Genomic DNA, 27,949 nt, shown 5'->3' on the forward strand with positions numbered 1-27,949 from the left:
CCTCGGGGGATATTGGACTGCTGGTTTCAGCCAATCCCCACAGGCCAGGCTGAGGGACTCCACCTGCCAGAGGGACCCTGCTACTCTGCAGACACCCACCCTTCAAGCCCCAGCACCGCCCCAGGTGTGGCCAGCCAGGGAGGGACCACAGGAGGTTGGCTCCAGGGCATGTACAGCCCATCTCCCCCAGTCCCACCCTGCCAGCCACCTTCTAATTAATTTCCTTTCAATGTGCAGGAATCTGTGCACTGGGCCTCTAGTATGCATATAATTCTTTGATTAATCTCTTAAGATCCTCCTTCCCCCCTTCCCTCTGAGATTGTTTCATGCTTCCATGTCTCTGGATCTATTTTGTTCATCAGTTTATTTTGTTCATTATATTCCACAAATAAGTGAGGTCATATGATACTTGTCTTGTTCTGACTAGCTTATTTCACTTAAGAAAAAAAAAATTGGAAAATTTTTTCTGGAAAACTTCACTTAAGTTTACACATTTGCAGAATCTTGTACAAAATAAAATTCTCTCCGCTATGGTAGATTTTTTTTCCCTCTTGCCACTTTCAATTTTTGTATTTATGTTTTCTCACTATATACAGTAGCTTGTGGTTTATTTAGTTAATTTTTCAATTTTTGTAATTTGAATGTAAATATAGTCCTACTCTTGTTGTTATTGTTTTCTTACACATTGCTTTTATCTTTATTACTTCTTTTCTTCTTTCTTTCACTTATTTTTAACTTCTTTATGTAGATTATAGTTTTATTTTAAGTTATTTTTCATTTTTGTTAATAGTATAAGAATATCACAGTATGAATTTTCCTCTGATAGCTGTCTCTCAGATTTAAGTTATTCTGCAATTTCAGCCTGTGTTTCCTCTTTGACCCAAGAGTTGTTTTTGAGACTATTGTTACATTTCTAAAAAAGCCTTTTCAAATTTTTACTTTATTAATAATTACTGATTTTATTTCATTGTGGTCAAAGAATCATGTTTTAGTTCTTTTTATTCTTTAGAATTTATTTACTTTTAAAATGTGTTTTTTGTAACCTAAGCTACAATCAATTTTCATGAAGTCATGTGCACTCAAAATGAAGGTATGGTAGGCTGACAATGGTCCCAAGTACATCAGGTGCTAATCCCCAGAATCTGGAAGTATCACTTCATAAGGAAAAAGGGTCTTCTCAGATACCAGATACGATTAAGTTAAGAATTTGTAGATGGGGAGATTACTCAGTTGGGCCCTAAATGCAATCACAGTGTTTTTTTAAGAGAGAGGCTGAGGGAGCTTTGGCACACAAAGGAGAAGGCTGTGCAAAGACCGAACAGAGATTTGAAGATGCTGACCTTGAGCACTGGAAAGATGCAGCTCTGCTGTCCTTTGCTTTTGGCCTAATGAAACTGATTTTGGACTTCTAGCCTCCAAAACTTAAGAGGATAAATTTCTGTTGTTTTAAGCCACCAAGATTATGGAAATTTGTCACACCAACCCTAGGAAACTAATACAGAAGGTAGAGAAATAGAGAAATCTATTAAGTTTCAGACATTTGTATTTAAGAATATGTTCTATACTATTGATTATACTATCTATATTTTCTATATTCTTCCTGTTTGTTTGTTATTTGTTCATTGGCTCTGTCTAAGGTTGAGAGAGATATATTAAAGGCTCCTATTATTACTGGGCTTCTATTTCTCCTAGCATCTCCCTGTTGTATCTGCTTTAGTGAAAATTTTGTAATGTTATTGACAAATATCAATCACTATTTTATCTTCACCCTATATTGTAGCCTTTAGCATTAGAAAATGCCCTTTGTATTGTTTTGGGTGTGCTCCTGTAAACAACATAATGTGAATTTTGCTTTGTTAGCTAATTCAAAAATTATTTTCTTTTTATAGGTCAATTAAACCTATATAAATTTATTCATATAATCTGTAAACTGTACTTCAATTCTTTCATATTGATTCATGCAATATACTCATATATACTCATACAGACAAACATATAATCATCCACCTATGTGGTCTGTTTTGTTTGCAATCTCTATTTTGATGTTTACGAAAGTTCATATTTTTGTTCTAAGGTTACCTTTAGAATAATGTTTTATGTAATAACCTTAATCCCCTCTTCTTTTTATTACTGCCTACCAGTTACCTATTATAAAAAATATTGGAATTAGCTAGTATTCTTTCTTTATCCTTCCCTCCTGCTCCTTCAGCATCTAATTTGAAATAATAGCTTTTTTCCTAATTAAAACCATCAGCAAGCTGTTTTCATTTCCATATGCTCACCTTGATATTTGATGGTTACACAAAAAATTATAGTTTTTGATAGTTGTACATTTTTGTTATTGTTTCTACAATGCAGAGCAGACAAGCATTGCACAATGTGCAGCTCCTTTATTGCAATCATTAGTCATGGTACTAAAGGTAAATATATAATCAAGGTCCTGCAAATATAGAAGTCAAAACTCAATTTCCCAGGTTACCTTACAGCCAGGACACAAACAACTGTCTAAAAGTTTGTCCAGTCACACATTTTGACTCAGAATTGAGCAATGTTGAGAAGCACACTGCATGGAGCTGCCATCTGTACTGGAATAGCTAGTACTCCAGGGCATCCAGCTTCCAAAGGCAAAGGTGGGAGAGGAGCAGTTTCCCAATGAATTAAAGGTCAAGTTCCTGCCCTGGCCGGTGGCTCAGTTGGTTGGAACCTAATCCTGTGCACCAAAAGATTGTGGGTTCAATTTCAGGTCAGGGAACAAATCTAGATTGTGGGTTCCGGCTCTGGTCAGGGAGCATGAGGGAAGCAGCCAATCAATGTTTCTCTCTATATCGATGTTTCTCTCTTTTTCTCTCTCTCTTTCTTCCTCCCTCACTGTCTCTGTTTTTCTCCCTTCCTCTTTCTCTAAAAATCAATAAAGACATATCCTCAAATGGGGATTAAAAACATAATAATAAAGATCATGTTTCTGATGCCAAAATGGTATTTGTCATAGTAGTAGTGGCAATAAAATCTAATTTCTCGTGTTTGTACTTTGTAGCCATGACATCAGTGGTAGCAGTTTCCTAAGGAAATCAATTCTACAGCTTGGTTTGGGAACCCTAGCTTTGAGATTGTTTCTCCAGTCTTCCTAACATTATTGTGAACTTACTAAAATTCTTTAATACTGAATATTTCTAATCTACTTAATCAAAGTAGATATTGTTGTTTGCATCCAAAGCCCTGAATGATACCTGAAGGCCATGCTTCTCCCATTACTGCTATCAAGACAGGATGATGTAACTTATGCTAAAAAAAATTTTAATTGAATTTCTTGGGGTGGCATCCTATCTAATAAAGAGGGACTATATTAATTGACCCTCACGCCATCGCAAAGATGGCGGTGCCCAGAGCCAATAAGGAGGGAATATGCTAATTGACTGCCATGCCCTCAAAGATGGTGGCGCCCACAGCCAATAAGGAGGGAATATGCTAATTGACTATCCCACCCTCAAAGATGGCGGCGCCCACAGCCACAAGATGGCTGGCAGGGGAGGGCAGTTGTGGGTGACCAGGCCAACAGGGGAGGGCAGTTGGGGGCGACGAGGCCTGCAGGGGAGGGCAGTTAGGCATCGATCAGGCTGGCAGGGGAGGGCAGTTGGGGGCAACCAGGTCAGCAGGGGAGGGCAGTTAGGGGGGGATAAGGCCGGCAGGGAAGGGCAGTTGTGGGTAACCGGGCTGGCAGGGGAGAAGTTAGGGGGTGATCAGGCTGGCAGGCAGAAGCGGTTAGGGGCAATCAGGCAGGCAGGCAAGCAGTTGGGAGCCAGCAGTCCTGGATTGTGAGAGGGATGTCCGACTAGAGGGGTCCCAGATTGGAGAGGGTGCAGGCTGGGCTGAGGGACACCCGCTCCCCCCCTCCTCGCCCCCCCAGTGCATGAATTTCGTGCACTGGGCCTTTAGTTGCTTAATAAAAGTATATGTTTCAGGTGTACAAATCTATAATATATCATCTATATACTGTATTCTGTGTCCATCGTCCAAAGTCAAGTCTCCTTCTGTCACTAACTACCCTCTTCTACCACACCCCACCCTCCTTTACCTCTTGTATTCACCATACTATTATCTGTGTCTATGAGGGTTTTGGGTTTTAGTGTGGGTTGTTTTTTCTTTATCCCTTCACTTTTTTCATTCAGCCTCACAACCCCTCCCTTCTGATAGCTATCAGTCTGTTCTCTGTATCTATGAATATGTTTCTATTTTATTTGTTTATTTTGTTCATTAGATTCCACATGTAAGTGAAATCATATGATATTTGTCTTTTGCTGACTGGCTTATTTCACTTAGCAAAATACCCTCCAGGTCCATCCATGCTGTCACAAAAGGTAAGATTTCCTTCTTCTTATGGCTTAGTGCTATTCCATTGTGTAAATGTAGCATGGATTTTTTATCCACTCACCTACTGATGGGCACTTAGGCTGTTTCCAGATCTAGGCTATTGTAAATAACGCAGCAATGAACATAGGGGTGAATATATTCTTTCAAATTGGGGTTTCAAGTTTCTTCAGATATATTCCCAGAAATGGAAACATGGGATCTTGAGGAAATTCCATTTTTTAATTTTTTGAGGAATCTCTATAGTGCTTTCCATAGTGGCTGCACCAATCTGTATTTCCACCAACAGTGCATGAGAATTCCCTTTTCTCCACATCCTCACCAGCACTTGTTCATTGATTTATTGATGATACCCATTCTGACAGGTGTAAGATGATATATTATTGTGACTTTAATCTGCATTTCTCTGATAATTAGTGACGTTGAGCATCTTTTCATATCTATTGGTCATCTGTATATACACCAGGGAGAAGTATCTGTTCAGATCTTTTGCCCATCTTTAAATTGGATTGCTTGTTTTTTTAGTGTTGAGTTGTATAAGTTCTTTAAAATTTTAGATATTAACCCCTTATCATATGTATCATTGGTGAACATGTTCTCCCATTCAGTGAATTGTCTTTTCATTTTGTTGATGGTTTCCTTTGCTGTGCAAAACCTTTTTATTTTGATGTAGTCCCATTTGTTTATTTTTTTCTTTTGTTTCCCTTGCCTGAGGTGATTATATATATATATATATTGCTACAAGAAATGTCTGAGATTCTACTGCCTGTATTTTCTTCTACGATTTTTGTGGTTTCAAGTCTAACATTTAAGTCTTTAATCCATTTTGAGTTTATTCTTGTGTATGCTGTAAGAAGGTGGTCTATATTTTTGCAGATATCTGTCCAATTTTCTCAACACCATTTATTGAATAGGCTATCTTTACCCCATTGTATGTTCTTGCCTATTTTGTCAAATATTAGCTGACCATTAAGGAATGGGCTTATTTCTGGGCTCGCTATTCTGTTCCATTGACCAAAATGTCTGTTTTTATGCCAATGCCATGTTGTTTTTATTACTGTGGCCTTTTAGTATAATTTCATAACAGGTAGCATGATTCCTTGAATAATGTTCTTCTTTCTAAAGATTGCTGAGGCTATTCAGGGTCTTTTATAGTTCTATATAAATTTTTTGAATATTTATTCCAGTTCTATAAAATATGCCATTGGTATCTTGATTAAATCTATAGATTGCCTTGGGTAGTGTGGACATTTTAATGATGTTAATTCTTCCTATCCATAAAGTATATGCTTCCACTGATTTGTATCTTCTTCAATTTCTTTCTTCAGTGTCATAGTTTTCTATAAGTACAGGTCTTTTAAATCCTAGATTAAATTTATTCTGAGGGTGTTATTTATGCAATTGTAAATGGGATTGTTTTCTTAGTTTCCTTTTATTATTGGTGTAAAAAAAATACAACTGATTTCTGGGTATTTATTTTGTATCCTACTACTTTATTGAATTTATTTATCAGTTCTAGTAGTTTTTAGGTGGAATATTTAGGGTTCTCTATATATAGTATCATATCATCTGAAAATAATGACCGTTTTATTTATTCTTTTCTGTTTTGGGTGTCTTTTATATCTTCTTCTTGTCTGATTGCCTTAGCTAGGACTTCTAATACTACGTTGAATTAGAGTGATGAAAGTAGGCATCCTGCCTTGTTCCTGATCTTAAAAGAAGCACTTTTAGTTATTGTCCATTGAGTATGATGTTGGTGGTGGGTTTGTCATATATTGCCATATGATGTATATTCTCTCTATCCTACTTTGCTGAGGGTTTTTATTATAAACTAGAGGCCCGGTGCACAAAATTCGTGCATGGGAGGAGGTCCCTCAGCCTGGTCAGCCAGCACCCTCTCCATTCCGGGACCCCTCGAGGGATTTCTGACTGCCGGTTTAGGCCAGGATCAGGCCTAAACCAGCAATCGGACATCCCTCTCGCAATCCAGAATTTCTGGCTCCTAATCGCTCACCTGCCTGCCTGCCTGATTGTCCCTAACCACTCTTCCTGCCTGCCTGGTCACCCCTAACTACCCTCCCCTGCCAAACTGGTTGCCCCTATCCACCTCTGCCTCAGCCCCACCACCCTGGCTTTGTCTGGAAGGATATCTGGAAGGATGTCCAGCATAATTAGCATATTACCCTGTTATTAGTATAGATTAGTGCTAGAGTTTATCAAATTTTTTTTTGCTTCTATTGATATAATTGTGTAATTTTTAGCCTTCATTTTGTCTATGTGGTATATCACATTTATTGATTTGCAGATAATATCACCTTGCATCCCTGAAATAAAATCCACTTGATCATGGTGTATGATCTTTTTAAGGTATCACTGGATCCTGTTTGCTAATATTTTGTTGAGGATTTTACCATTTATTTTCATCAGGGATATTGGCCTATACTTTTCTTTCTTTGCAGTGTCCTTATCTGGTTTTGGAATTAGGAAAATGCTGGCCTCATAAAATGAGCATGTAAGACTTCCCTCCTCTTGAATTTTTTTTGGAATAGTTTGAGGATAGGAGCTGGTTCTTCTTTGAATGTTTGGGGAAATTCACCTGAAAAGCTATCTGGTCCAGGACTTTTGTTTACTGTCAGTTTTCTTATTACTACTTCAATTTCATTAGTTTTAATTAATTTATTCAGATTTTCTGATTCTTCCTGATTCAGTTTTGGAAGGTTGTATTTTTCTAGAAATTTATCTATTTTGTCCAGATTGTCCAATTTATTGGCATATAGTTATTTGTAATACTTTCTTACAATCCCCTGTATTTCTATGGAGTCAATTATTACTTCTCTTTTTCCATTTCTGATTTTATTTATTTGGGTCCTCTCTTTCTTTTTTTCCTTGATGAGTTTGGCTAAAGGTTTGTCAATCATGTTTATCTTTTCAAAGAACCAGCTCTTGGTTTCAGTGATCTTTTGTATTGTTATTTTAGAATCAATTGCATTTATACTCTGATCTTTATGATTCCCTTTCTTCTACTCATGAGGTCTAGTGCAAAATGAAAATGCAGGCCCCATTTTTAAAAAGACTGTTAAGAATTTTAAGATGGCAAAAGCAGAACATTAAATCAACTATAGGGCCCTTCTAAGCATCTGTACATAAAGCTCTTCTGATCCTCTTTCTCATCTATTGGTATCAGTGTAGAGAGTATGACAGAGACACCTAGACACCTCTCTCTATGGCCATCCATAAATTCTGTTTAAAGCAGGCAAGCCACTATATTTATACACCACAGTTGCCCACAACAAAAGACCCTTTCAGCCAACTACACAAAATTGAATTAGCAGTACAGTTACATTACAAAATTATAATTACAAAATTATATCAATAGTACAAAAATATATGTCCACTTTAAGGCAAAAGTATACAAAAATACATGTTCACTTTAAATATTGAAAGACAGAATCTCAACACTAAAAGGCACAAGAAAGAATACCTAATCAAAGCCCACTGGGTTATTTTGGGGAAACTGAGTCCCAATGAAGTTAGCTGCCTACCTCGAGTGACATAATTAGCTACTGTTGAATAATCTCTGGCTCCTGAAATCCATTTTAAATTTGTCTCTTTTCATGTGGTATCACCTCTGTTCCTTTTCATCTCAGAAGTGTTGGAGTGGTCAACCAATTTTATTTTCCTAGTCATAAACATCCAAAACAAAAGTATGAATACCAGAGAAGGAAAGGAAATTCAGGGTTAAAAAAAACTTCAGGATAGCAGCACAATTCACCATAGCTAAGATCTGGAAACAGCCTAAGTGCCCATCAGTAGATGAATGTATTAGAAAACTGTGGTACATCTACACGATGGAATACTATGCTGCTGTAAAAAAGAAGGAACTCTTACCATTTGCAATGGCATGGATGGAGTTGGAGAGCATTATGCTAAGTGAAATAAGCCAGTCAATGAAGGAAAAATACCACATGATCTCACTCATTCATGGATAATAGAGACCATTATAAACTTTTGAACAATAATAGATACAGAGGCAGAGCTGCCTCAAACAGATTGTCAAACTGCAGCGGGAAGGCCAGGGAGGGTTGGGGGGCAGGAGGGAGGGGGGTAAGAGATCAACCGAAGGACTTGTATGCATGCATATAAGCATAACCAATGGACATAAGACACTGGGGGGTAGGGGAGGCCAGGGGATTGTCAAAGGTTGGGGGAAAAGAAAGGACACATATGTAATACCCTTTGTAATACTTTTAGCAATAAAAAAAAAAGAAAAAGAAAAAACAAGAAAAAACTTCAGGTCTTGAAGGGAAGAAAGAAGCTTGAAACTACATTAAATCAAAGTTTCTTTGTAATTATAAAACCTATTTTCAATAACTCAATCAAAAAGTATAAATGAAAAGTGATATTCCACCCATTTACTCAATATTAATCCAAAAAAGTTGTCACTTTTAGATAATTCATCACTAAATGAGAAATACAGAAGCTTACAGGGGAATCTTGTATTATGTGACATCTTTCCTAACCCAGAATACTGGCAGCAGGAGAAATATAAGGAAAAGAGAATTTCCATTTCTCTCGAACTAATACACATTTTGTTTATTCATTCTGCGATGTAGAATTTTTTTTTTTTTCAGAAATCTTTTGGAAATATTCAGGCCTTCAACATATACTGCCCATTTTCTACTTTGAAATACAAAAATATAGCAACTTAAGGGGAAGACGTCATGTGCACTGCTTACTTACATAACAAAAGTTACATAAATCATATCACTTTCTTTCTGGTATCACTAATAAATATCCTTAAAACTACTAACGGCTGAAGGGGGGGTGGGGGCGGGCTTCAGGAATCACTTGATACTAACTACCCAGTGCTCTATAATTATCTTTAAATTTATATTCTATTGCAACTATTGAGCTGTAGATTTACATAAGAAAATTAAAATAATTTAATTTAAACAATTAAAATCCCCATAATTAACGCTATATGTTGGAAACCCCTAACAGATTGTGAACTCCTTGCTCTTCAGCTTGATCGTTCAAACTCAGACTCCTGAGCCAGACTAAGGTAAATTTCGGGTTCCACTATGCGTAGAAAGTGTCAGTTAACCAGTTACCGCTGCAGTCAAGCAGCCTGCCACTTAGAAGTTGGCAGATGCCGTCCACTGGCCACCAAGGGCTGGCTCTGCAGCACTCCCGGCAGAGCTCCGCGCCCAGGGACACCGCCGCTCCACCTGTCTCACGCCACGCCCATTCCCAGGCCCTTCTCGTGGCCCCGCCCCCCGCGCGCAGGAGCGCCCCCCCGCCCCCTGCGTTCAGCCAATAGCCGGAGAGTTTGCGCAGCGCCTTCCCGCCCCGCCGACGCCGGGGATCTCGCTGTCACGCCCCTGCCGGGAGCTCAGACGGAAAGATGGCGGCGGCCGCGGAGTTGACGCTGCTGGAGAAGTCCCTGGGGCTGAGCAAAGGGAACAAGTACAGCGCTCAGGGCGAGCGCCAGGTGAGAAGCGCAGGCGGCGCGGAGGGGAAGAGCTGGCCGGGAGCGGGGCCTGCGGAGCCAGGGCGGACGGGCCGGCCGGCCGGCCGGCGGAGGCGGAGGCTGGAGGAGGCGGCCCTCAGCTCCCACGTGTCGGCGCCGCGGGGCTGGCTGGCGCCTGGGGTCTCCTCTTGCAGCCCTCGCTCCCGGAACGGGCGAGGGACCGCCCCCTGTGGGCTCGGCCGGAACTCTGCCTTCCGGTAGATGGCCGTGACCCGGTTCTGGGGAAGCGAAGAGAATCCCCCACCCCACCCGAGCCCATAGAGACACCAGCCCGGAGGCTGAACGCTGGCGTTCAGTGGCAGCAGCTGCTGTGAGGGGAGCTTTCATTTCATTCATCCTTCCGCAGCCGCTGCGGGAGCGGGCGCTGCCCCGCCCCGAGCCCTGTGCGGGCCTGGGGGTGCGCGTGATGGGTAACGCTGACACCCCTCAGAGAGCTGGCTCCTGAGCCGTGTGCCAGCCCTGCCGCGGTTTCCCTCGCGGTCCTGAGCAGAGCTGCATGAAGCGGATGCAGTGACCTTTGAACAATATGGTTTCCCTCTGGTTCCTTTCTTTCTTGCTTTCTTTTAGCAGGAGACAGCTATTGAAAGTTTCTATTTATGTGTTTGGGTAAGGGATGAGGGTTTGTGATAAGATTCAGGCTGCTGTTTGTTTTTTAAGACAATTGACAAGTGTAAGCCAACAAGTCATTCTCTGCAACATAATAATAATTATCAATAATAATTAAAAACTGAATCAACAATAATAATTGAAAACTGAAAACAATTCAGAGATCCAGCTCTAGGGGAATGGTTCATCATATTACTTATGCGGCCGTTAAAAGTAATTAATTGAAGACCATTAAGATGAATGTGAAAATAGTAGATGTGCCATGATTGCAACTAAGATTTCTGTACTAAAGAGAATGACTTTGGAGCCAATTGTATTTTGTTCAAACCCTGACTCTGACATTACAAACCTGGTGACCTTGGGTTTTTTTAATCTGTAAAATGAGGACAGGATTACATACCTGTTTTGGAAGATGATTAGATGACAAGGTAATGGGATTTTTTTGAGTTAGTATGCTGGGGTTGTGCATAATTTATTTTTACTAATAATTGTCTCTAAATTGTCATCTGCCCACCACCACCACCACCACACACACACTCTGCATTTGCAAGTTCTTTGGTTTCTTTCTCCCCTCCCCTCCCTTCCCTCTCCCATCCTCTCTCCTCCCCTTCCCTCCCATCCCCTCCCCTCCCTCTACCCTCCCCTCCCTTCCTTTCCCCTCTCTTCTCCCTTCTTCCCTTCCCTTTCCCTCCCCTCCCCTCCCCTCCCTCCTTCCCTTCCCTTCCCCTCTCTTCTCCTCCCCTCCCCTCCCCTCTCCTTCCTTCTCCCCTCTCTTCCCCTTCCCTCCCTTCCTCTTCCCTCCCCCACCCCCCCAACATACATTCAGAAAAGGTATACAATTCTTAGTGAGTTACCACACAGTGAACATACCCAAGTAACCACATAGTCAAATAATGGAACATTACCAACACCTTCAGAGGATTCCATATTTTCTTTTAATACATTTTTAAGGGAAGTTATGGGTTATGTTAGAGGTAGTAGTTTTATTTGAGTGTGAAGGCAAAAGTGAGAATTCAAGAAGCTAAGTAGTGAATGGGAAATACAATTGACCTTTGAACAATATGGAGGTTTAGAGCACCAACCCCTCACGCAGTTGAAATCCTGTGTATAACTTTTGACTCCCCAAAAACTTAACTAGTAGTGGTTGAGGAAGTGGAAAGTGGTGTTACTCCCTTTAACTTTCAGGGGTAACCTTTGACTCTAGCTATGAAAAGTTAATCTCCCCTTATACTTCACAGAGTCCTGTTGACTTAATGTAAGTATCAGAGTTCCTTGAAAAGTATAAATCACTAGGTGAGTATAAGAGCAGCAGCCTTCCCAAGAATGTATTCATTTTTGGTTTGCATAGGTCATTTAGATTGTATTCTTGTTATTTATAATGGTCAGTCTTCCCCTTGGATGAAACGTTCCATTTTCTTTTAAGTTTTTTATAATGCTTCACTTAGTTGGGCATCAAGAACACTTAAACTAATTAGCAATTTCTTATAATCTGACCCTTAGTATTGCTGTTGGAGGGGGAAAATGAAAAGGAGGATTATTTTTCAGAGATTACCTGAAGCTGACTTTATTTTCAGTAGCCCCAATTATATTTTGCAATGTTTTTTAAAAATATGAAATATGGACCAACACTTAGAGCAGCAGTTCTCAATCTGTGGGTCGCGACCCCTTTGGGGGTCAAACAACCCTTTCACAGGGGTCGCCTAAGACCATCGGAAAACACATATATAATTACATATTGTTTTTGTAATTAATCACTATGCTTTAATTATGTTCAATTTATAACAATGAAATTGGGGGTCACCACAACATGAGGAACTGTATTAAAGGGTCGCGGCATTAGGAATGCTGAGACCACTGACTTAGAGTGACCTCTCTTGAAATGACTGCAGAATTGATGAATATGCTATCCATGAAAACCAAGTCACCGTCACACTCTGCACCTAGTTAATGAGAGAGGTAAGTGTATTATTAGATCACATATCACTAAAATCAGCCTAGATCCCATTTGGTGGTTCTAACTATAGCAACATGAACTCAGTGTCACTATAACTTTCTTGTTTTTGTTATTACAGAAGTCAAGTTTATTTAAGCATGTTCACCTTGCTAAAATAAAATAGGGTATAGGTAAACTTAATCGAAATTAATGCAGTGTTATTAGGATTTTCACCTTTTTTTGTACATACACAGTTATAAACATTTTGTACATATAGTAGTATAGTTATTACCATTATCAAACATCTCTTATCAAATGTAAATTACATACCTGCTCTTCTCCTGACTTTAATTTACATAATTTAGTACATAGTTCAGTATTTTAAAGTAAAATCTTTTTTAAAAAATTTGTTGTTGACAGTATTACAATTGTCCCCCATTTTCCCCTCCTTTGCCCACTTCCACCCAGCCCCAACCCCACCCCAGGCCTTCCCCACACTATTGCCTGTGTCCATGGGCAATTCCTTTATGCATATATGTTCTTTGGTTAATCTTTTCCCATCGATTCTACCCCCCTCCCCTCTGTGTTCTGTCATTGTATCCCACGCATCTCAATCTATTTTGTCAGTTTATTTTGTACATTAGATTCCACATATGAGTGAGATTATGTGATACTTGTCTTTCTCTGACTGACTTGTTTCGCTTAGCATAATAATCTCCAGGCCCATCCATGCTGTCTCAAAGGGTAAGAGATCCTTCTTTTTTAAAGCTGCATAGAATCCACTCATCTACTGATGGGCACTTGGGCTGTTTCCAGATCTTAATTATTGTAAATTGTGCTGCTATGAACATAGGGATGTACTAGCATATATTCTTTCTGATTGGTGTTTTGGAATTCTTCAGATATACTCCCAGCCTTAGCCTATTTGGCTCAGTGGATAGAATGACGGCCTGCAGGCTGAAGGGTCCCAGGTTGGATTCCAGTCAAGGGCACATGTCTGGGTTGCGGGCTTGGTCCAATGTGCAGGAGACAGCCAATCAATGATTCCCTCTCATCATTGATGTTTCTATCTCTCTCTTCCTCTCTGAAATCAATAAAAATATATTAAAAAAAGATATACTCCCAGAAGTGGGATCACTGGGTCAAATGGCAGTTCCATTTTTAACTTTTTTATGAAATCCCATACTGTTTTCCACAGTGGCTTCACCAGTCTGCATTCCCACCATCAGTGTATTAGGGGTTCCTTTTCCTCACATCCTTGCCAGCACTTGTTGTTTGTTGATTTATTGATGATAGCTGTCCTGGCAGGTGTGAGGTGATACTTTATTGTAGTTTTAGTAATTTGCATTTCTCTGATGACTAGTGCCATTGAGCATTTTTTTCATGTCTATTGGCCATTTGTATGTCCTCTTCAGAGAAGTGTCTATTTTGCTCCTTTGCACATTTTTAAATTGGATTGTTTGTCTTCCTTTTGTTGAGTTGTATGAGTTCTTCATGTATTTTGGAAATTAACCCATTATTAGATGTATAATTGGCAAATATGTTCTCCCATAGAGTGGGTTCCCTTTGCATTTTGAGGATGGCTTCCTTTGCCATGCAGAAGCTTTTAGTTTGACATAGTCACATTTGTTTATTTTTTCTTTGTTTCCCTTGCCCTAGATGTATCAGTGAAAATTCTGCTATATGAAATGTCTGAGATTTTACTGCCTGTGCTTTCTTCTATGATTTTTAAGGTTTTTGCAACTTACATTTAAATGTAAGTCTTTTATCTATTTTGAGTTTTGGTATAAATTGGTAGTCTAATTTCATTTTTTGCATGTACCTGCCCAGTTTTCCCAAACAATTTATTGAATACACTGTCTTTACTCTATTGTATGCTCTTGCCTCCTTTGTCAAATATTGATTGACCATAATGGCATGGGTTGATTTCTGGGGTCTCTGTTTTGGTCCGTTGATCTGTATGCCTGTTCTTGTGCCAGTATCAGGCTGTTTTGATTACATTGGCTTCGTAGTATAGTTTGATGTCCGGTATTGTGATTCCTCCAACTTTGTTCTTCTTTTAAGATTGCTGTGGCTGTTTGGGGTTGTTTTTGGTTCCATATAATATTTGTTATAGATCTGTGAAATATACTATTAGTATTTTAATAAGATTGTGTTGAATCTGTAGATTGCGTTTAGGGTTTTCTGTGTATAATATCATGTCATCTGCAAATAATGACAGTTTTACTTCCTCCTTTCCAACTTGGATGTCTTTTATTTTTTCTTCTCATCTGATCACTGTGGCTAGGACTTCCAGTACAGTGTTGAATAAGAGTGGTGAAAGCAACACCCTTGTCTTGTTCCTGATCTTAAGAGAAACACTTTTAATTTTGTCCATTGAATATGATACTGGCTCTCGGTTTGTCATATATGGCCTTTATTATATTGTGGTATGATCCCTCCAGTCCCACTTTGCTGAGTTTTTCTCAAAATGGATGCTGAATTTTGTTGAATGCTTTTTCTATATCTATTGATATGATCATGTGATTTTTTTTTTTTTAACCTTCATTTTGTTTATGTGATAAATCACATTTATTGGTTTGTGAATATTGTACCAGCCTTGCATCCCTGGGATAAATCCCACTTGGTAATGGTGTATGATCGTTTTAATGTACTGCTGGATCCGATTTGCTAATATTTTGGTGAGGATTTTAGTATTTATGTTCATCAAGGACATTGGCCCATAATGTAATTTTCTTTCCTTGTAGTATCTTTATCTGGTTTGAAATTAGGATAATGGTGACTTTGTAAAAAGAGCTTAAATTTTTTGGAATAGTTTGAGAAGGAAGGTGTTCTTCTTTGCAAGTTAGGTAGAACTCTCCTGTGAAGCTATCTGGTCCAGGACTTTGGTTTGCTGGGAGTTTTTTTTTTTTTATTACTGTTTTAATTTCATTATATTTTACTAGAGGCCCAGTGCATGAAAATTCATGCACTGGTGGTGAGGGGTTGTCCCTCAGCCCGGCCTGTGCCCTCTCGCAATCTGGGACCCCTTGGGGGATGTCCCTCTGCCAGTTTAGGCCCACTCCCCAGGGGGATGGGGCCTAAGCTGACGGTCAGACATCCCTCCGGCAGCCCAGGAGCCCTTGGGGGATGTCTTAAGCCACAGTTGGACATCTTAGCACTGCCACAGAGTCAGGAAAGGCTCCCGCCACCGCCGCTGTGCTTGCAGTCATCGGCCCAGCTTGTGGCTGAGCGGAGTTCCCCCTGTGGAAGCGCACTGACCACCAGGGGGGTAGCTCCTGCATTGAGTGTCTGCCCCCTGGTGGTCAGTGCGTGGCATAGTGACCAGTCGTTCCTGGTCATTCTGCTATTAGGGTCAATTTGCATATCACCCTTTTATTCTATAGGATTGGTCTATTCAGGTTTTCTGATTCTTTCTGATTGAGTTTTGGAAGATTGTATGATTCTAGGAATTTTTCCATTTCTCCCAGGTTGTTCAATTTCTTGACATACAGTTTATGGTATTTTTTTACAGTCCTTTTTATTTCTATGATGTCAGTTGTTACGTCATCATTTTTGTTTCTGATTTTATTTATTTGGGTCCTCTTTGTTTCTTGATGAGTCTGGCTAATGGTTCATCAACCTTATTTATCTTTTCAAAGAACCAGCTCTTGGTTTCATTGATCTTTTGTATTATTTTTAGTCTCTATGTCATTTATTTCCTCTATGATCTTTATTATTTCTTTTTTCTACTTATTGTGGGCTTTTCTTGCTCTCTAATTCTTTTACTTGTTGTGTTATAGTGTTCATTTGAGCCTTTTCTTATTTCTTGAGGTAGGCCTCTAATGCTGTGAACTTCCCTTTCAGAACTGTTTTCACTATTTCCCATAGATTTTTGGTTGTTGTGTGTTTATTTTTGTTTGTTTTCAGGAAGTTTTTGATTTCTTCCTTTATCTCATGAGTAACCAATTCATTGTTTAATAACATGATATTTAGCCTGCATGTGTTTGAATAATTTTGTTTTTTTACTGTAGTTGATTTCTAGTTTTATGCCATTGTGATCCAAGAAGATGCTTGATATGATTTCAGTCTTCTTGAATTTGTTAAGACTTGTTTTGTGTCCTAACTGGTGGTCTGTCCTTGAGTGTTCTCTGTGCATGTGAGAAGGATGTATATTCTGCAGCTTTGGGATGAAATATCCATTCCATTTAGTGTGTCATTTAAGGTTACCGTTTCCTTGTTGGTTTTTTTGTCTGGAAGATCTATCTATTGATGTCAGTGGGGTGTTAAAGTCCCCTACTATGACTGCATTGCTGTCGATTTTTCCCTTAGAGTTTACCAAGAGTGGTGTGTGTGTGTGTGTGTGTGTGTTTAGGTGCTCCTATAGTGAGTGGGTGCCTATATCTTTACAAGGGTTATATTTTCTTGTTGGATCAATCCTTTTAATAATTCTTTATCTTTTTATGGCCTTTGTTTTGAAGTTTATTTTGTCAGATATGGGTATTACTACCCAACATGTTTTGTTTACATTTTCATGGAGAATGTTTTTCTATACCTTCACTTTCATCCTGTGTGTCTTTTGTTCTGAGGTGGGTCTCTTATAGAGTGCATATATCTATCTGGGTTATGTTTTCTTATCCATTCAGCTACCGATGTCTTTTGGGGCATTTAATCCATTCACATTTTAGGTTATTGATAGGTACTTACTTATTGTCATTTTTTTCTTTATACCCATGTTCCTCTCTCTATTTTTTCTTCTTACAGCACTTCCTTTAACATTTTTCTTGCAATGCTGGTTTGGTGATAATGTACCGCTTTAGCCCTTTATTTGTCTGGGAAAGTCTTTATTTTGCTTTCAATTTTAATGGTAGGTTTCATGGATAGAGTCTTGGGTTCAGGTCTTTGCTTCTCATTACTTTGAATACTTCATGCCAATCCCTTCTGGCCTGAAATGTTTCTGATGAGAAATCAGGTGACAGTCTAATGCAGTGGTTCTCAACCTTCCTAATGCCGCGACCCTTTAATATAGTTCCTCATGTTGTGGTGACCCCCAACCATAAAATTATTTTCGTTGCTACTTCATAACTGTAATTTTGCTACTGTAAACAATATGTAATTATATATGTGTTTTCCGATGGTCTTAGGCGACCCCTGTGAAAGGGTCATTCGACCCCCAAAGGGGTCACGACCCACAGGTTGAGAACCACTGGTCTAATGGGAACTCCTTTATAGTTAACTTTTTGTTCATACTTGCTGTCTTTAAGATTCTCTTTATCTTTAACCTTTGCCATTTTAATTATGTTGTGTCTTAGTATGGGTCTCTTTTAATTATGTTGTGCCTTAGTGTAGGTTCATATTGATTAGGACTCTGTGCTTCCTGAACTTGTGTGATTTTTTTTTTTCTTCACCCAGTTAGGGAAGTTTTCTGTCATTATTTCTTCTAACAGATTCTCTATTTCTCGCTCACATTCTTCTCCTTCTAGGACCTCTGTGATGGTGATTTCATGTTGTCCCAAAGTTCCCTTTAATTACTCTTTTTTAAAAAAAATTATTTTTTTTCTTTTTGCTGCTCTAAATGGTGTTTTTTTTCTACCTTGTCTTTCAAATCGATGATATAGTCCTCTGCTGCATTCAATCTATTAATTCCTCCCAGTGTAGTCTTGATGTCAGATATGGTCTTCTTCAATTCCTGACTGGTTCTTGTTCATGGTTTCGATTTCCTTTTTCATGCTGTTGTATTTCACACTAAGTTCCTTGTAATTCTCACTTAAGTTCCTTGAGCATTTTTATAACCATTATTTTGAACAGTATTCCTGATCATTGCTTACCTCCATTTCATTTAGCTCTTTATCTGGAGATTTCTCCTTTTCTTTCATATGGAGCTGTCTTTCATATGGAGACCATTTTAGCTGTCTCTTTGTGTTTGTTTCTATGTATTGGATAGAACTGCCATGACTCCCAGTCTTTGTAAGGTTTCTTTATGTAATAAGTGTCCTGTGGGACCCAGCAGTGCAGTTTCTTTGATCTCCTGAGCTGGATGCTCTAGGGATGTCCCTTTTGTGGGTTATTTGGGTTCTCCTGTTGCAATTGGTTCTTGATTATATCTGTCCCATTCATGGGCGGGATCTTGCCTCAGGCTGGCAGACTGTGGGGCTCACCCCCACCCCCCCATGTTGTGTGAGCTGTTATGCAGGTGTTGATAGAACAAAGGAAGTAAAACTAGAAAGTAAACAAAACATACAAAAGACCCCCACAACAACAACAAAAGAAACTTCAAAACAAAGGAGAATTAGAAAAGAGAGAAGAGAGCAAGAATAATAAAAGAAAGGAAAAAAATTACGAAAGGAAAAATAGTAGGAAGAAAAGAATATGGAAGAAAAGAAGGGAGAGCAATTATAAAAATAAAGAATAGGAAAAGGAAAACTATAAATGAAAGAATGTAAAAAATTATGAAAAGGAAATAAATATGAAAGAGGCTAAGAGGATAAAGAGAAAAATAGAATAAGAAAAGGAAAGAGAAAAGAGATATGGAAGAAAAAAGAGTAAAAAATAATTACAATGCAGTAAAAAATGCAAAAATAATTGAAGTGGATTTTGTCTCAGCAGAGTTAAATGCATTATGGGAGCTCCCTTTGGATGCTGCTTTATGTTGACTGAAGCTGACTGTTTTGTATGCTCTTGAGAGGTAATTTGGTGCTGATTGCTGTCCAAAGCTAACCATGTTTTGCCCTTCGCAACCTTTTCAAGGCTTCAAGTGATCCATGGTTTATGGCTGCCCCCACAGAGCTCGGCTGTGCTAGGGAGAGGCCAAGCTGTGCTCTAGGGCCGGCTTGTTAGCTTTACAGGCCATGTCAGCAAATGTCCCAAGGCAGCTTGGGCTCTGCCTCTGCTTGCTTCTGCCTGCTGTCAGACTTAGTCACTACAAAGGCTCTTTCCGAAAGGGCTTTTGGCAGAATTGGGATGAGACCTCTGAGTCTCTTGTGAGGGGGAGGTGCCGTTCTGATTTCAGCAAAGATGGTGGGTGTGTTCCCCCATCGCAGAGCCACTCATTTGAGTCTATCTGGAATATTCCCCTGACCTCAGCAGGGTGGATCTCATATTTAGTCTGGTGGGGTCTTCTGGAAATTGGTAGTTTTTACCAGCTCTCTCGCAAGGGAGAGGTATCAGTCACTTTACAGTGGGGGGGATCGCCCCATCCCAAAGCCAGTCAGTGATGTTCCCTGAGACTACACAGCTTGTAGGCTTGGCCTCTGCTGCAGACTCCTCAGCAGGGGTTGAGATGCAGGATGAGGCGAGCAAGCTTCCTGAAGGTGGAGTGAGGTGTATCCTTGGGGGCAGGGATCCTTGCCTTTCCCCAGGTTGCTGATGCTGGGAAAGGCTTGTGCTTCTCAGGAAAAATGGCTACTGCAATATGGGGTGGTGGGGAGGTGACTGAGCTCAGGTCTCGCGCCTGTCGTCATTCCACCACTTCTTCCTCCCAATACCTCCCATCTCAGAATCTCCTCAGGGGACTGCAGTTTGCACTGCCCTCCCTCCACCAAAGCCTGGGTGAGTGGCTATAAACAAAAATCCTGTGTGTGTTTTTTTTTTAATGTTATTTTTTTAAGTGGTTTTATCTCTGACAGGCTACCTTTCTCTTTGGCTTTCATGGGCCACTGTTCTCCATCTGGGAGAGCCCTGGGCCTTATTCCTCCTATCGCGCCGCCCCCCCCCCCCCCCCCCCCCCCCGCCCCTTGTAGTTAAGATATATCTCCTCACCTTCAGCCTGGTGCCTGTAGGAGCTGGGCCAGCTGCTCTCGTGACCCTGCCCTTCCTACAAGTCTCTAGATGGTTTCTGCCCTTCCTTGTTAAAAGTCTCCTCTTTGGCTAGTTTTTACTTGGTAATTTAGGGTGAATGTACCCCAATTTAGTTTTATTTTCATTTTGGTATTGGGAGGAGGTGCAAGAAGGATCCACTTACTCTGCTGTCATCTTGAAAAAAACCCTTAAAGTGAAATCTTAAGAGTATTTGAAAAATGGTTGAGGGATTTAGCGATTACATAGAATTGCAGTCCTGTTAGTATTTGTTTTAAAATTTACATGAAGAACTCTTTTTTTTCTTTTTTAGATTCCAGTTCTTCAAACAAACAGTGGTCCATGTCTAACAGGATTGGCTACTATAGCAGCTCATCTAGTCAAGGAAGCCAACAAAGAATATTTGCTTGGGACCACTGCAGAAGAAAAAGCAGTAGTTCAACAATGGTTAGAATACAGAGTAACTCAAGTAGATGGAAACTCTAATAAAGATGATATCCGCATTTTGTTGAAGGTATTGTGACTTCTCTTTATAGGTTGAAATGAATGACCTATTAATAGCAGGAATCTCTTCCCTGAATGTCAATAGCTGAAACTTTGGCCTTCTTATTTCCTTCTGCCTTGGGGTTTGTACCTGGTATTACTTTTACCTGAACAGACTCTGCCAGCCTTCCCTGTTCAGATCTCAGCTTAGATACCCCTTCCTCAGAAACATCTTTGCCTACTTCTCTCTCAAACAGATGCCATTCCTTGTCCTTTAGGCTTTTCCTTCATAATACCACACCCTGTACTTTTCCTTCATACCACTTACCATAGTCAGTAATTATAACTTTTTAAGATTTTTTTAATGTGATGGCTTAATGTTTGTTTTTTCACTAGGAAATCCTGATTCCTTAATCAGTAAAGTAACTTTTTCAAAGACAAAGATAATTAGAATCTTTTGGGATTGTAGTTTGAAAAAAGTTGTCAGATTGATATGAGAAAGCTCATATTTCCCTCCTTTAAGACTTAAATATATTTTCTTTCTGAAGAAGTAACATTAGAACAAAAATATCTACTGAGATAAAATATAAACTAAATATGGCTCCAGAGTCACCAAGAATGAAAAACATTCCAACTGAAATTATTTTTCTTAATTATGTTTATAAAAATAAAGCAAATTGCTCAGCTTATATGTCTCAGCAGTTGAGCATCAACTCATGAACCAGGAAGTCAGGATTCTATTCCCAGTCAGGACACATGCCTGGATTGTGGGCTCGATCCCCAGTAGGGGGCGTGCAGGAGGCAGCCGATCAATGGTTCTCATCGATGTTTCTATCTCTCCCTACCCTTCCTCTCTCTGAAATCAATAAAAACATATTTAAGTAAGTAAATAAAAATAAAGCAAATTTTTAAAAAATTATGAAAGCTTAAAAGTTAAAAGAACCTAGAGATCATCCAGACCAGCGGTCGCCAACCGGTGTCCGCAGACTGCTGGTGGTCCATGAGGTCTGAAAGGTTGGCGACCACTGATCCAGACAATCATATATCATTGCAGGAACTCCTTCCTAATTTTATTTCCATTATCATATAAATCAATCATATACTAGTAAGTTGTGCAAGAAGATATGGTACTGAAAGTTTTTCATTTGTCATTCTGAGGAAAATGGCTTAAACTATGTTTTTTGTTTGGTTGGTTGGTTGGTTTTCTGTTGTTGTTGTTAATCCTCGCGTGAGGATATTTTCCCATTGATTTTTAGAGGGAGTTGAAGGAAGGGGGAGAGAAAGAGAAATTTTGATATGAGACAGTCACATTGATTGGTTGCCTGCTGCACACTCCCTGACCAGGGCTGGGGATTGAGCCTACAACCAAGGTTTGTGCCTTTGACCATGATCATACCAGCTAGTGCTAAACTAGTTCTTAATAGATACCATCAATAGAACTGGTAGAAAATAAATTTCAGGCCTTGTTCCTTTGTAGGCATCTCTTATAGTTTTCCAGAAAAGGGATAGTAATAAAGTATTTGATTCTGAAAGATAGGAGCAGGATTTCATTGAATTGTTTTTTTAAATTCAAAACATAGATTTGCTGTTAAGAGCATAAAAAGTAATTCCACCAAAATGTTGTATTTGAGATATGTAAGTTTCAATCAGGACAATCTGACTGGAACTATTGCCATTTTCAAAATATATGAGGACCTGGGTGATTTGGGTTATGGTCCTTGCTCTGCCATCTGCCACAGTATCTGTACGTACAGCGGTGTGTCAGATATGGAAGTGACCCATCAGACACAGTCCCTGACCTCACAGAACTTGGACCAGTGAGGAGACAATTCTACAGATAATGGACTGCAGTGTGGTTTTGGCCATATGAGGACAGATGAGAAGGGTTATATTCTGTTTTGCTTTGCTTTTTGCTGTTTTACAATAGTGTTTTTATTTTAAAGGTGATAGATATTTATTATAGAAATTAGGAAATATAAATAAGCAAATAAAAGAAATTTCAAACATTTGTAGTTCCATGAAGAGAGAACTATTAATAACATTTATGTTCAGTCATCAGATATTTATTGAACCCTTTTTGTGTTCCTTCCAAGCTTTTCCTTTATATATAGGCGTGTGTTTTCTTTTCTTTACTGACAGTGTGTTGTAAATATATTTACATGTTCATAAATATTCATTTAAATTATCTTTTTGATAACCTGTTAGTGTTCCATCATATATTTGTACCAGAATTTAAATAGTCTATCCCCATGTAGTTACTAGGTTATTGCTAAATATCTTACCATATTTTCATTAGTTTCCTTAAGCTAATTCCTACAGGGGAAATTGCTGAGCCAAAACTATATGCATTTTTAAGACTGTGTAGCTAATTTGCCCTCCAGGAAAGTGCATTATTGCAGTTTTGGTGGTATGTAAGAGTAACCTCTTCCACAAAACCCTTGCTGACATGGATATTACCCTTTTTTCCTTCACCACCCCAATTTCATTACCAAAACAAGTAAATCAAAAAGTGATTTCTTAGTTTACTTTTTCTTCTTAAAATTATTAATGCTGTGGCATTTTTTTAATAATGCTTATAGCATTTTCATTATTTTAAAAGATGTGCTTACATGTATTCTTTGCCCATCTAGACTAGATATTTATCTTTTTATTATTTCTAAAATTCTTGCTATTAGGGCATTATGAAAAGGGTTTGATTCTTGCTCTCTAAAGTTGCATTTCATTACTAAAACCATGATTCTGAGTATAAATGGCTCATAATTAAGATAAATGTGTAATTTCAAAAAGCAGACATTATAGAACACTAACATTTGCTGAATCTAGATAGAGAATATATAGTTGCTTATTATACTGCTTTATCAGTGTTATTAGTGGTTAGGAAGAAACAGAAAAATCAGGTGGAACTCTATATGGGGAAATATTTTTTTAAAGTTTGGCGATAGCATCGGAAAGACTTGTAAAAAAAAAAAAAAGGGAAATAAAGAGCCCTGGCCTGTGTGGCTCAGTTGGTTGAATGTCATCCTGTGCACTGACAGGTTGCTGGTTGGATTATTGGTCAGGGCACATGCCCAGGTTACAGGCACGATCCTTGGTCAGGGTGCTTGTGGGAGGCAACCAATTGATGTTTCTCTTCCGTTCCCTTCCTCTGTCTCTAAAAAAAAAAATCAATAAAAACATTTTTAAAAAATATTTTATTTTAATACTTTATCAACTTTTCATTTGAAGATGTTTGGAGTAAAACTATTTCCATTCAACAGATTATTATAGAATTTTTTAAGTGGTAGCTCCTAATATATTTTATTGTTCCTATCCAAATTTTACTTTGATTCCTCAGAATTTATTTTCTCATTTATGTCTACCTTCCTTTATGCCCTCATCTATATCATCCTTGGCAGTCCATATTCTTATACCATTTTGAAAATTACTATCTTTAAATGAAGGTGTGGGCAAATTTAAAGAGATTAAATTTAATTTAGCAAACATTTACTGATTACTGAACTACTTATGTGTCAGGCATTTGGAATGCGATTTAAGAAAACAAAATGTTCTCTACAGCTTATGGAATTTTCCCAAAATAAATGCTATTGGCTACTGGGCAGTGTTTAATAACTAGTCTTTAGAGGAGCCTGTGAGAATATCTGATAGTATTTCATATAATCTATTTGTAAACCTTTTTGTAAAGTTATATGAATGTTTTTTCTTATTTAATTTAAAGGTAATTTAGTGTAAATTTCTGTGCTGTTAAATTTGAGGACTAAAAGTATTATATAACATTATTTTATCTAAATTTTTTTTCTTTTCTCAGGAAATTAATTTATTTTTGCTGGTCTATCAGACAATGTTTCAATTTAGATTAGGAACTATTAAGATTTTTAAAAATCATTTTTTAACATGTACTTAAAATACTTTTTCCTTCAAAAGTACCTATTGGTTATTTAGGGAGCTCAGTGCTTATTAGTATTTGGGGGAGAGAGGGAATGATTTTAAATGAACTATTTTTTTTTATATACTTAACATAATCTTTTAAAAATTGATGGTAATTGTCTGGAGAACAAATGACAGAAAACTTTTTTGCTTTAAATGGTGTTTAAGCTGAAACCGGTTTGGCTCAGTGGATAGAGCGTCGGCCTGCGGACTAAAGGGTCCCAGGTTCGGTTCCGGTCAAGGGCATGTACCTGGGTTGCGGGCACACCCCCAGTGGGAGATGTGCAGGAGGCAGCTGATCGATGTTTCTAACTCTCTATCTCTCTCCCTTCCTCTCTGTGGAAAATCAATAAAATATATTAAATAAATAAATAAATAAATAAAAATAAATAAATAAATGGTGTTTAAAACTGGAGTCTTTAAGGTGTTAGAAAAACTAGATATCCAATTGCAAAAGAATGAAGTTGGACCCTTTACATGATATGTAAAAATTAACTCAAAATGGAAAGTCCTAAATGTAGATCTAAAACTATAAAACTCTTAGAAGAAAACGTCATTTGATTTAACAATGATTTCTTGGGTATGATACCAAAAGCACAGCAACAAAAGTAAAAATTTTGTTCATCAGCAGACATAATCAACAGAGTGAAGAGGCAACCCATAGAATGGGAGAAAGTATTTGCAAATTATGTATCTGGTAAAGGGTTAATATCCAGAATATATAAAGAACTCTTATAACCCAACCAAGAAAAAACTAAGAACCCAAATAAAAAATGAACAAAGGACCCGAGAGACATTTCTTTAGAGAAGATACATAAAACTAATAAGCATATGAAAAGATGCTTAACAGTAATAATCACTAGTGAAATGTAAATCAAAACCACAAGATGATATCCTCTCACCTTCATTAGGTTGGCTACTACCAAAGAAACAGAAAATAACAAGGTTAATGAATATGTACAGAAATTAGAAACATTGTACATTGTCGGGAATGTAAAATAGTACAGCTGTTATATAAAAATATAGTGATTCCTCAAAAGATTAAAAATAGAATTACCATATGATCTAGTAATTCCACTTATAGATATATACCCAAACTGGGTTTCAGATATGTGGACACCCATGTCATAGCAATATTATTCACAATAGTGGAGCAGTGGAAACAACCCATGTCTATTGATAGATGAATAGATAAATAAAGTGTGATAAATACACACACACACACACACACACACACACAGAAATATTCAGCCTTTACAAGTAAGGGAATTCTGACATATGCTACAACCTTGAATACATTATGCCAAATGAGATCAGCTAGTTGCATATGAAAAAAATTATATGATTCCACGTATATGGAGTATCCAAAGTAGTCGAATTCATAGAAACAGCCGAATGGTTGTTGTCGTGGCCTGGAGTATGAGGGAAATGGGGAGTTGTTTAGTAGAGTTTTAGTTTGGCAAGATGTAAAAATTCTGAAGATTGGTTGCACAACAGTGTGAATACCCTTAACACTTACTGAATTATACAGCTAAAAATGGTTAAGATGGCAAATCTTATGTTACATGTATTCTACCACATTTAAAATTTTAAAAATATATAAAAATGCAATACACCAACAAATTATAATTCTCTAAAGAGTTAGAAATCGAAGAGCTTTTTCTATTTTAATGAAAAAAATAAATCCAACATGAGCGTGATTTACAAAATGTTCCTCTGCATACCCACTCCCACTCCCCGAAAAAAATTTAGGGATCTGAAATGATCAGTTTGAATATCATTTTTTAATGTTTTCTTATTTCTTTAAAATAAGACTAACAATGTTTGCCCTATTTTTTAAAAAATGAGGTGATTTTGATTTGTGATTCTGAATAAATGTGACTCTATTAATGTCAAAGATAGTTTATTAAACTAACATGTCAGTACTGTGTATTTAATAGCCTTCTAAATGTTTTAAAATCAAATGATACAGTAGTTAACTTTAGTATTACTGTTTTTTAAATAAACATTTTGTTTTCTTTCTAGGATCTTAATTCATATCTTGAAGACAAAGTCTATCTTACAGGATATAACTTTACCTTAGCAGATATTATTTTATACTATGGACTCCATCGCTTCATAGTGAGTATTTGAATAGTTACTGTTTTTTTTCCTATAATGTTCAGATGATTATATTTATTTGTCTTGAATTGAATCAAATTTCAGTTTTCAGTTTATCAAATAAAAATGAAAGGAATAATTTTTATACACGGTACCTTATGCAAATATTCCTTCCGTGTGTCCATCAAACAGTTGTTTCCTGTTTCTTAATCTGCTTGTTTCTTGTACTTGCTTCTGCTCCTCTTTGCAACTACTCCTCTTGCCACCGTTTGGATTTGATTGTCATCATCTCCTGAACCCCACCTCTCCATCTTAATTCCAGTACCCCATGTTCTGTGAGACCTCCTATACTTAGCTCTTAATCTCTTACTCCCTAAATCCCATCATCAGAAGTCACCCCTTCCCTTTTTCTAACCTGTATACTTTCTTCCCCATCCAAACTAGATCCCCTTTTGTGTAACTTCAACTACATCCATCCTTTTATTACAATACCTTCAGCTTCTTTGTTACACTGTACACTTACCACCCTTTCCCTGTCAATCCTCAACTCTTGGTTAGTCTAAATAAATGCCTTCAATACTATATCCAGGCTGAGTTATGTTGGAGAAATTACACTAAGGTTGGTATCACTATAAATTTATCTATTCAGTTTTAGCGGGGCTATAATGCTGATCAGCTCTTTTATTCCTCCCAGGCACAATTTCAGACCTTTAGCCCTTTGCTCAATCCCACTCTTCCGCCTCCCCCGTTTATCTTCAATCATTATCACAGAGCCTTCCTCCCTTACTCAGAAAATAGAGGCTAGCCTTTGACTACACTCACCTTTCAGCCTTTTCTGTGTTTACATCCTTATTCATCCTGTCTCCTCTTTCTGGACTAAAAGAATTATCTTGCTGTTTTCCTAGGCTAATCCATTCAACTGGCCTTTTACCTCAATTCCCTCTCTACCTTCTGCCCCTTTTCTGGGTCTTGTCCCAAATTTTATATCCTTTCTTATATCTTCAGTTTTCCCCTCTATCTGGTTAGTCTCTTTACTTTAAATTGTTTCCCATCTTAAATTTTCCCATTTACAAACAATTATATGTCATTAACTATATAGGGACTGTTTTATATGCTTTATAGATGTTAACTCATTTAATCCATATAATAGCCCTGTGAGATAGGTACTATTATCATTCCCATTTTACAGATGAAGTAACTGAGGCATAGAGAGGTCTAATGTCTTCTTTGAGATC

General features: G+C 38.1%; 1 protein-coding gene across 4 annotated transcripts in view; it reads left to right on the forward strand.

Moving 5' to 3' along the window:
* Positions 1 to 9,697: 9,697 nt before the first annotated feature.
* The window catches only part of EEF1E1 (eukaryotic translation elongation factor 1 epsilon 1), a 30,628-nt gene continuing 12,376 nt past the window's right edge, over positions 9,698 to 27,949 (forward strand). For 3 of the 4 annotated variants that reach the window (XR_004974160.1, XM_036350751.1, XM_036350749.1), the window contains exons 1-3: positions 9,698 to 9,856; positions 20,521 to 20,721; positions 26,640 to 26,735. Coding sequence is in view for 3 of the 4 variants with exons in the window: in XM_036350751.1 (XP_036206644.1) it covers positions 9,770 to 9,856; positions 20,521 to 20,721; positions 26,640 to 26,735 (384 nt within the window). In the remaining variant the exon portion in view is untranslated. Of the gene's footprint in view, positions 9,857 to 12,327; positions 12,458 to 20,520; positions 20,722 to 26,639; positions 26,736 to 27,949 lie in introns of all 4 variants that reach the window. The other variant, XM_036350750.1, reaches the window with a different exon arrangement.

The sequence above is a fragment of the Myotis myotis genome, unplaced genomic scaffold (genome assembly GCF_014108235.1).
Source record: "Myotis myotis isolate mMyoMyo1 unplaced genomic scaffold, mMyoMyo1.p scaffold_m19_p_2, whole genome shotgun sequence".
Lineage (NCBI taxonomy): Eukaryota > Metazoa > Chordata > Mammalia > Chiroptera > Vespertilionidae > Myotis > Myotis myotis.